Here is a 9,060-nt window from a genome sequence, read left to right as displayed (position 1 = left end):
CTGCTCAAAACCCACAAGGTCAAGTATACGTACAGTCTAGCCTGACCACCCAAGAGAGAACCAGGCCAGGAGATGGGCAGGCCTCCCTACGTCCTAAGCTAATGCCACCTTTGGCCTCTGGTGGGCTTCCCTAACTTTCTTCTGTGAACTTGGTAGTAAGCCGGGTGTTGTAGAACTTGGCTTCCATCTTGACACTGTCACTTGTCAGGACAGAGGAAGCCTCTGGTGTGCCTAAAGGATAAGTAAGGCAGCTGGGATCACAGCTCCACTGTCCCAGCCAGGCTGTCTGCCCTGCAGGGCAGCTCGGGACACTTCTGAGTTGGCCCACGGCATTCAGCCAATTCTCCCGCACACCCCCACCAGCCGTGCTCCATGTTCCCTGCGGGTCTGTCGTCTGGTGCTGGCACGGAACTCAGGGCTTTGACTACACGAAGCACATGCTCCAGCTATTTGTAACTGTCCAAATAACCACGATCTGACGGTGTCTTCTTCCTTAACCACCCATCCTTACCCCATCTGCATCCCCCACTTCCTGTCTGAATTAACCCAGCTCACGGCTCACACCAAAGTTTAAGAATCCGGGTAGAAGAGCACCTCTCTGGCGGTGCACCCAAATGTGGTGATTTCCAGTCTCGGGATGACTCAGCGGGGCAGGCTGCTCATCTGTGGGGGATGAACACAGCTCTCCTCAGCCTGTTCTTCATAGGGGAAGTCCCCTAGTTCCAGAGCAGAAGGGGCTGTGTGCCCTCCGGAGGACTCGGTCCCCAGGGGTCCTGAAGATGCCCCAAGGAGATGGGAGAGACTGATGTGTGTCGGGTCCTCAGGCCTTGAGCCGCACAGAGTCAGGAAGCAGAGTCGGAGTCGGGAAGTGGAGGTAGACAGGTTGCCGTGCTGACTCAGACTGAGAGCTTCCGAGCTTTCTAAGCCCTAAGGCAAGAGTGCTGAAAAGACTGTTTCAGAAGCCCCAAACCCCTTACGGCAGGGTGGGGCAGGAGTCCAGTCTGGATCTTCTCTCAGTGGTCTCTATTTGAACAGGGTACAGTATACCTTATAAACCGGCTTCTTGAATTGTGCTTTTGAGACCTGGTCTCCTCAGGTAGCCAGGGCTGGCCTAGGAGCCTTCGTCTTATCACACAGCTCAGACTGACCTACAAGTCTCCATCCTCCTCAGTACTGGGATTATCAGCAAGTTCCATCTCTCCTAGCTTCTGCAGCCTCCCTATGTAGCTCGGCCTGGCCTGGCCTGGTGGCCGATACAAGGAGCAGGCTGGCCTTGAATCCAGAGATCCCACCTGTCTCCAGAGTACTGTGCTTACAGGTGTGTGCTGTCATGCCTGGTAATTATGTATGTATATGTGTGTGTATATAAATTTAGGGGTGTGTTTTTGGGTGGGAGCACATGAGTGTCATAGTGTATAAAAAGTCAGAGGCCAACGAGTGGTGGTGTGACAGTTCCTGCCCTCCATTAGATGGCTCTGAGGGCTTGGTACCAAGTACCCTCACCTGCTGGGCCAACTCGACTAGGTTTACTTTTAAGTGGGCTGGCTAAACGCCGGTATTCAGTCGTCAGCCCACGGGATTGCCATCTCGACCATCAACAGCCTCCTCCCTTGACACTTGCAGGAGACAAGGGAGTATCTCAGTGCTGTAGCCCAGAGTGGCCTGGATTCAACCTCATCCTCCTTCCTCAGCCTCTGGCGTGCTGGATCGCTCGCAGGTGTGAACAGCCATCCCATGTTTTTCTTAGGTTTGTGACAGTTTCCACCACAGAGAGGCTGGAGGGACCCCAGGACTCCACACTGGGCTCCAGGGTACAGGCCTGTAGCCTTGGCTCTTAGGAGGCAGAAGCATCAGGAGGAAGTCAAGGCCAGCCTTGTCTGCTTAGTGAGTCTGGAGCTAGGATGAGCCAGCATCTCATACGCCTCCTTCCCTAAAGAAGAAAGAAGGGAAAAAGACAGGGGAAAGGGGGGGGGGGAGGGAAAAACAAAACAAAACACCCCACAGGGTGTGGTGGAGTCTTAAATGAGGTGCTCCTAGTGCTCCATGGATATCATCCCAGCATTTGGGAAAGGAAGGGAATAGGAACAGGAATCCAAGGCAGGCTAGCCTCGGCTACATAGCAACTACATAGCCAGCCTATGCGACATGACACCTTCCCTCAAAAAACAGGTCAGGATGTGAAGTGCTGCCCTCTTCCAGGGGACCCTGTTTTCGTTCCCAGGCTCCACATGGCAGCTTTAGAACCGTCTGTAACTCCTTTTGGGTCTGGTCCTGTAGGGCACCATCCTCACACAGTACACAGACATATATTCAAACACTCATGCACATAAAATGAAAACATTTTATAGATCTCTGATTTTTTTGGAAACAAAAGCCAGCATCTAGGGCTAGAGAAATGGCTCAGCGGTTAGGAGCACTGACTGCTCTTCCAGAGGTCCTGAGTTCAATTCCCAGCAACCACATGGTGGCTCACAACCATCTGTAAGGGGATCCGATGTCCTCTTCTGGGGTGTCTGAAGACAGCTACAGTGTACCCATGTACATAAAAGAAATAATTGTTTGCTTGTTTGTTTTGGTTTTTCGAGACAGGGTTTCTCTGTGTAGCCCTGGCTATCCTAGAACTCACTCTGTAGACCAGGCTGGCCTCGAACTCAGAAGAAATAATTCTTAAAATAAAATAAAATAAAATAAAATAAAAACGGCCAGAAGGCCACCTAGCAGGCCCCGGGGACAGTGTCAAGAGGAAGACAGCTGGCTGGTGCTATGGGATGGCCTGGAAGCATTTAGCAGTCCATCCTAGCATTTACGATGACCTCATCCTACACATGGGTCCTTGTGCTCCTGCTCAATGAAGTCTTGGAACCAGGAGGGACCAGCAGGGCCACTATGATGGGCCAGGTTGGTTAGTGGCACCCTCAAGGTCTTGCAGAGTCTAGCCTTTACCACATGTGACAGCTGAGGTGGTCTAGCTCAGTGTAATTCTCCAGCCTTCTAGCTTTAACCCTCACTGCGTGCGTCACAGCCAGTACTGTGCGGTTATCCGCTGTCCCTCCCCCCCCTCGAGACCGCCAGCATGGCTATCACATAGCTGCCTCAGGTACTTCCTCAGAGATTAGCTTTTCCACATCCTCAGCAGAGAGGAGCCTTGAGAGCCCAGCTCAGGGTTCCTGGAAGTTCTTATCTAAACCATTTTCCAGATAATGAACAACATCTTTGGTCCTAGGGTCACAGGATCCGGATGCGCCAGCCAGTGTTCACACACTCTAGGCCTTTATCCCAGCATTTGGGAGCAGAGGCAGGGGGATCTCTATGTGTTTCCTGGTAGCCAGGGCAACCAAATGAGACCTTGTCTATAAAATAAAATCAGACATCATCAGGGAGAAATGAAGATACACGGTTAAGAATCCATTGTATGTTTATTCACAGTTAATCACTACCTACCAAATTGCTATCTGCAGAAGTTAGAGGAGTTAAGTACATAGGTTTTTTTTATTATTTAAACACTGATCTTTAAATATATACACACAAAACTTAGTTCAGCAAGGCTTCATGATATACACCAATTCCAAAATAAAACAATCAAATGGCCCAGGTGTAACTCCAGAGATTATTTCTGTCATCAGCAGGGAGAGCAGCAGCAGAACCTGGAGGGGAGGGAGCACGCTCCGCCCAGAAGGCCGACTCCAGTCCATCTCACAAAGTCCAGGGAGACCCCACCCTCAAGAGCCTAGCAGTCCACAGACTCCGCCAACTCCGAGGGAGGGCCTGGGGGTAGCCTTGCTTCTGCTGTGGGAAGGAGGCTGGGTGGAGAGAGGTGGTGTACAGGCACACCACTACAGAGCTCACAAGAGACAAGATTTAAAAACTGCATGGGTCTGGGTCTTTCCTACCTCAGAAGGCTTCACGGGATGGGGGTGGCAGAGCAGTTGCCAACACAACCCACTGGGAACAGAGATGCAACCGACCCCACAATCCTGCTATCTGCACTCTTGGACAGGGGGAAAATACACAGTTGAGAGCGAGGACTTAATTGCAAGAGCAAGAGAAGCGAAGGGCCAGTCTCTTCAGCTCCCACCTGCGTGGAGGCCGGTGAGCGTGAAGGGTGCCAAGGCTCCTCTGCGCCCTGTGCTGACGCTGGGTGGCTCCAGGCACAGAGAGAGCAGCGGGAACTGTGACCCGGAGGGCAGGGACGCTGATGTCCACTGAGTGTGAGCTGACGCAAGTGTCACAGCTCATGATGTAGAAGCTGAAGCTTCCACACCTCCGGCCCAGTCAAGATGGAAACACACCCTCTGCTTCTACCAGCTCTGTCTCTGTCCTCTTTCCCCTGCCCTGAGAAGAAAATATTTACACAGGATAGGAGACTAATCAACTGAAAAGCTCTGGACTGTCTTTATTAAAAAAAAAAAAAAAAAAAAAAAGGGTACAAACACCACTCATGAACACCCTTGAAATAAGACAAAGGCACTACAGAAAAAAAAAAAAAAAATCAAGACACCGGAAGAGAAGCACTGGAGGGAGGGGCAGGTCTGCAGTCTGACTCTCAAGAGACCAAGGATGGGCAGCGGGCCTCCTTCAGCTAATTCCAACTTTGATGGAATGCTCCAGGCCTGAGGCTGGAGGCAGATGCCCTCAGGCATCTCTGGTGAAACCCAACCAGGGCCCCAGAAGCACTGGCTGCCCCTGGGTGTGAGGAATCCGGCTCTTTTAGTGCATCCATCTCCACAGACATTTTGCATAGAGAAAATACCAGCCCACTTGGTTTCTTTTCTTTTATTATTGGCATCAGCTGGACTATATGTGGCCTTAAACATCATGCACTGGACAGGAAAGAAAGAAAAAGAACACAGGAGGGGAACAGGAGTAGCGGCGAGATTCTGTAATAAAAATTGTAATTCATTCAATAGGTTAAGTTTTGGCATTATGAAATCAAACACCCCTCCCCACCCCCCAAAGTTGCAACCTAAGTGAGAGGCTCGCCCGTGGGACCCAGCCAGGTGTTCTGCGTTCCCTCACAGGCTGTGACAGGCAGCGTGTGGGTGTAATTCTTGTGAACGGTCTCAACTTTTCACTTTCTTTAAATAATCTCTTTTGCTTCTTAGACGTTCCGGTTCACTGGGGTGACATAATTGCGGGGAAACATGCCGGTCTGCCCGTGGCAGGCACCTTTCCACCAATTGGGATCTGAGTTATCCATGACATGAATGAAGTCTCCTCTGCGAAAGCCCAGCTCGCCATCTTCCTGGGGGTCAAAGTCAAAGAGCGCCTGGACATATGTCGGCTGCTGCAAGAGAGAGCAGGGAGTGGTGTTTCTCATGGCGGCCACCTGCATGCCTGGGCAGCAAGTGGGGCTCCGGGCAAGGCGAGCATGTGGGACCCGCCCACTTTCCCACTTTCCATTTTTCTGTCTCACTCCCTCCACTCTGACAAGTTCCCAAGTCCTCCCAGGTGGGCTTAGAGGAGTCCTTTGTTAATATTTAAAACCCACAAGGGCACATACACCCATGCCACTAAGAATAGCCAATATTGGCTATCGGGGAGCAGCAAACACTTTGGGCTATGTGTGCCAGAGTTCTTCCCCGCCCCCCCCCCCCCCAGATGGGGTTTCTCTGTGTAGCCCTGGCTGTCTTGGAGCTCACTCTGTAGACCAGGCTGGCCTCCAACTCAGAAATCCGCCTGCCTCTGCCTCCCAAGTGCTGGGATTAAAGGCGTGCACCACCACTGCCTGGCCAGAGTTCTCTTAATAGGTTTAAAAATATTATCTGTGCTCTCGTCACTTAGACTGTAAGTGAGGCACTCCTACCCAGAACTCCTGCTCGTACGTGAGGAGTGAGTGCAGACAGCATCCCTCACAGGCTGCTGGGACACAACTACCGTGGTGGCCATGCCTGGGCCTTCACACTGGCTGGAAGGGAGCAAAGCTCTTGCTTACCTGTGGCATCTGCTCTATGTCCCTTAGGAATATCTGCTGGTTCCTGGACACGGATGTTGATCTGTGGTAATCCACCAGCTCATTCAAAGAATTAAACTTCACCACCCACAGGAAATACTTTCCGGCCCCGTCACGAAGCACCTTGAAGTGCTGCACGTCATTTCCAAACCTGCAGATGGGGACAACAGGTGTGAGGCAGCCACAGGGCTCCGTGGGGCTGCCCCAAAGCTGAAGGTGTCCAGGGAACTGCTGTCTGGCGTAGCTTTTCGGAGCTTGGGGACACAATAGCTGCACAGCACCCTGAGTATCCGGCTGGAGAGAATGTGGACCATCCCAGGAGCCTCCCCTAAACCCTTCCTGACTGCCGGTCACTAGTGACAGAAAAAAACACAAAGTGGAAGCCACCCGCCAGTCTAACCCTGAGATGTCTGTGGATCTACTACCATAGCCCATCTGTGAAGCTACAGCCTTATCTGCCTTAAGGGTTCAAATAGTGCTGTGATATTGAGACACTAGCTCAGGTTGGCTTTGAGCTCACTGTCTAAGCTGGTCTAGCACTCATGGTGATCCTCCTGAATCAGCCTCTCATTGCTGAGGTTACAGGTATGCCAAAGCCATGCTTCTTACCGAGGAATTTTCATATTGCTTTTCTTTTACAGTAACAAGACCTAAGTATAAAGAAACAAATACTCCATCACTGGAACAACACGCTTTTGCACCAGTCAGCAGGACTGTCCAATGTCACTGACTGTTGCTGATGGCTTTGCCCTGGTGTCATCTGGACAGCACCCTGCTTCCTGTTCACTGCCAAGCCTTTGAATTTCTTGCAGTAGTCTCTTCAGTCTAAAGGCTTAAAGAAGGTAAAGGAGTTCTGAAGGGAGACCAGCAGATGGCAGCACAGAGCCTGCAGCTGGGGCTCCCAGGACCCTAGTGCTTCCAAACACCCAGGGCAGGTGTGAAGCCAGATACCAAACTCCAGATGCACCATGTTCCCCTAGAGACACATATAATCTGATAAAGTTTATTTTCACTAAAACAATTACAACAATATGCCAACACAAAAGTTATCTAAAATCCAGGAGTTGTTTCTGGACTTTAGCTGGCCTGTGGTAACTGAAATGGTGGAAAGGAAGACCAGAGCAGCCTGCAGCGCCACCGTGGCTTCACTGAGAGGTGATAGTGGTGGTTTCCAGAGGACTGTGGCTTAGGATCCAAAGGTCCTGTCTGGCTCCAAAGGCCCCAGGGCCTTCTGTGATGCACCTGCTTCCCATGCAGTGTCACTTCTACCACATCTTTCCACAGACTCTGAAGATCTGGAAACTAGTGCACTGTGTTAACAGTCTGGGCTGATGGAAGCCCCTTGTGAAGACACTTCACAAAGGCAGCAGTTTGTGGTTTCCTTGTTCACGTACCCATGGGGTGTGGATGCACATGTAGGAGCACCTGTGGAAAGCTAATGTCGACACTGGTTGTTTCAAGTGCGTCTCACTGAACCTGGGGCTCAATGATTAGGCCTGGTGAGCTGCTGCAGCTCCAGGGAACCCCCTCTCTAGCGTGTGCACTGTGGACCCTAGCTCAGGTTCTCGTTTGCAAGGCAGTTACCAACTGAGCCATCTACTGCTTATAGTTTACTCCTAAAGTGATGACAAGTCAACATCTTGGAATGTTTTCTGTTTAAGATTACAGTTCTATAGATATGCATGTGCGTGGTAGGCATGCATGGGCATGGGTCAGGGGACTCCCGTGGAAATCAGTTCTCTCCTTCCACTAAGTGGGTCCTAGGAATTAAACACAGGTCACCTGGCTGGATGACAAGTACCTGTACCCACTGAGCCATGCTATTAGCAAGGGTCTCATGTAACCCAGCTTGACCCAGAACTTATAACCGTCCTGTTTCAACCTCCTAAGTGCTGGGATTACACTCGGTTGCTGGAACCCAAGACCTCACACCTGCTAAAGCAAGCACTCTATTCTACCTGCTGCCATAGGTCTCCATCCACCCGGTTTTCTTTGATGAAGTAATAGCTGGTTTTCCTGATGTCATCACATCACTGAACACAGGCTGCTCTCTAGCCCAGCACTGCCCAGGGGTCTGGTCACCACCTACTGACTAATCACTTACCTCCCCCTCCTGAGCTGTTTTACTGCTACTTGGAGCAGTTCAGGCAAAGGAAAGTGGATGACACACATGCTACTGAGAAGCCTAAAAATGCTAATTCTCCAAACCCAGACATGCTGTATGTGATCCTTACTTGCATGTATTTTATCAAAAACATCAAAAAACCTGGTTATAAGAGGAAATTGTTATCATACTCAGTTGAAAAAAGAAAGTTTGAGGCCAGCCTGGTCTACAGATATAAGTTTCAGGACAGCCAAGGCTACACAGAGAAATCTTGTCTTAATAAACCAAGAAAGAAGGAAGAAGGGAAGTGTTGCAGACCCCACCCAAGCCTCAGCCCCGCGCTGACAGAGAGCACATCTGGGCTCTGGTGCCTGGTGCTGAAGGCCTGGCACTCCTCCCTACTTCAGGGAAGTGAAGACAGAGGCCTCAGAGTTCCAGCTGGTCTGGGCCAGTCACTTCTTCACTCGTTTATCATGGTGCTGGCGATGGAAACCTGGTCCTCAGCGGCTACACCTGAGATCCCAGTGTGGGCCATTTAGTGAGACACTGGCTGGTGTATTTAAAAGATAACAGCCAGGACTGGTAGGGTGGTTCGGTGAGTGGGGGCACTTGTGACAAGTTGGGGTTTAAACTTCAGACCCCACAAGGCAGCAGAGAAAGCAAGCTGACTCCTGAGAGTCTGTCCTCTCACTTCCCTGGCACTCACTCGGGTTGAAGACCCTGGGATCCCTAACCTCATTATAGAAAAATAATGAGGAGGACGAGGTAGACACTCATGCCTGTAATCCCAGTGGCCTGAGACAGGCAGGCTGCCATCAATTTGAGGACAGTTTTTGCTGCCTAGCCAGTTCCTGGACAGCCTGTGTACAGAGTCTGTTTTAAAAAAAAAAAAAAAAAAAGATGACTTTTGGGGTAGGCTTATGCAGTAACACATTGACTAGAAAAGGATGATTGGCCAGACTGTGCGAGGTCATTCTTTCTTTTAGTCAGGATCTCACTGTGTAAC

General features: G+C 50.7%; 1 protein-coding gene across 2 annotated transcripts in view; it reads right to left on the bottom strand.

Annotated features, from left to right (window-relative positions):
- Nucleotides 1-3,397: 3,397 nt before the first annotated feature.
- Nucleotides 3,398-9,060, bottom strand: part of Grb2 (growth factor receptor bound protein 2) — a 61,715-nt gene continuing 56,052 nt past the window's right edge. For both annotated transcript variants that reach the window (XM_052197829.1, XM_052197831.1), the window contains exons 5-6: nt 5,933-6,101; nt 3,398-5,284 (exon numbers count right to left, since the gene is read on the bottom strand). In XM_052197829.1, coding sequence (XP_052053789.1) covers nt 5,099-5,284; nt 5,933-6,101 — 355 coding nt within the window. In that variant the 3' untranslated portion in view covers nt 3,398-5,098. The remainder of the gene's footprint in view (nt 5,285-5,932; nt 6,102-9,060) is intronic.

This window comes from Apodemus sylvaticus, chromosome 10 (assembly GCF_947179515.1).
Source record: "Apodemus sylvaticus chromosome 10, mApoSyl1.1, whole genome shotgun sequence".
In the NCBI taxonomy this organism is placed as follows: Eukaryota; Metazoa; Chordata; class Mammalia; order Rodentia; family Muridae; genus Apodemus; species Apodemus sylvaticus.
The sequence above is the reverse complement of the archived record's forward strand: the minus strand, read 5'-3'. Positions and strand labels throughout refer to the sequence as shown.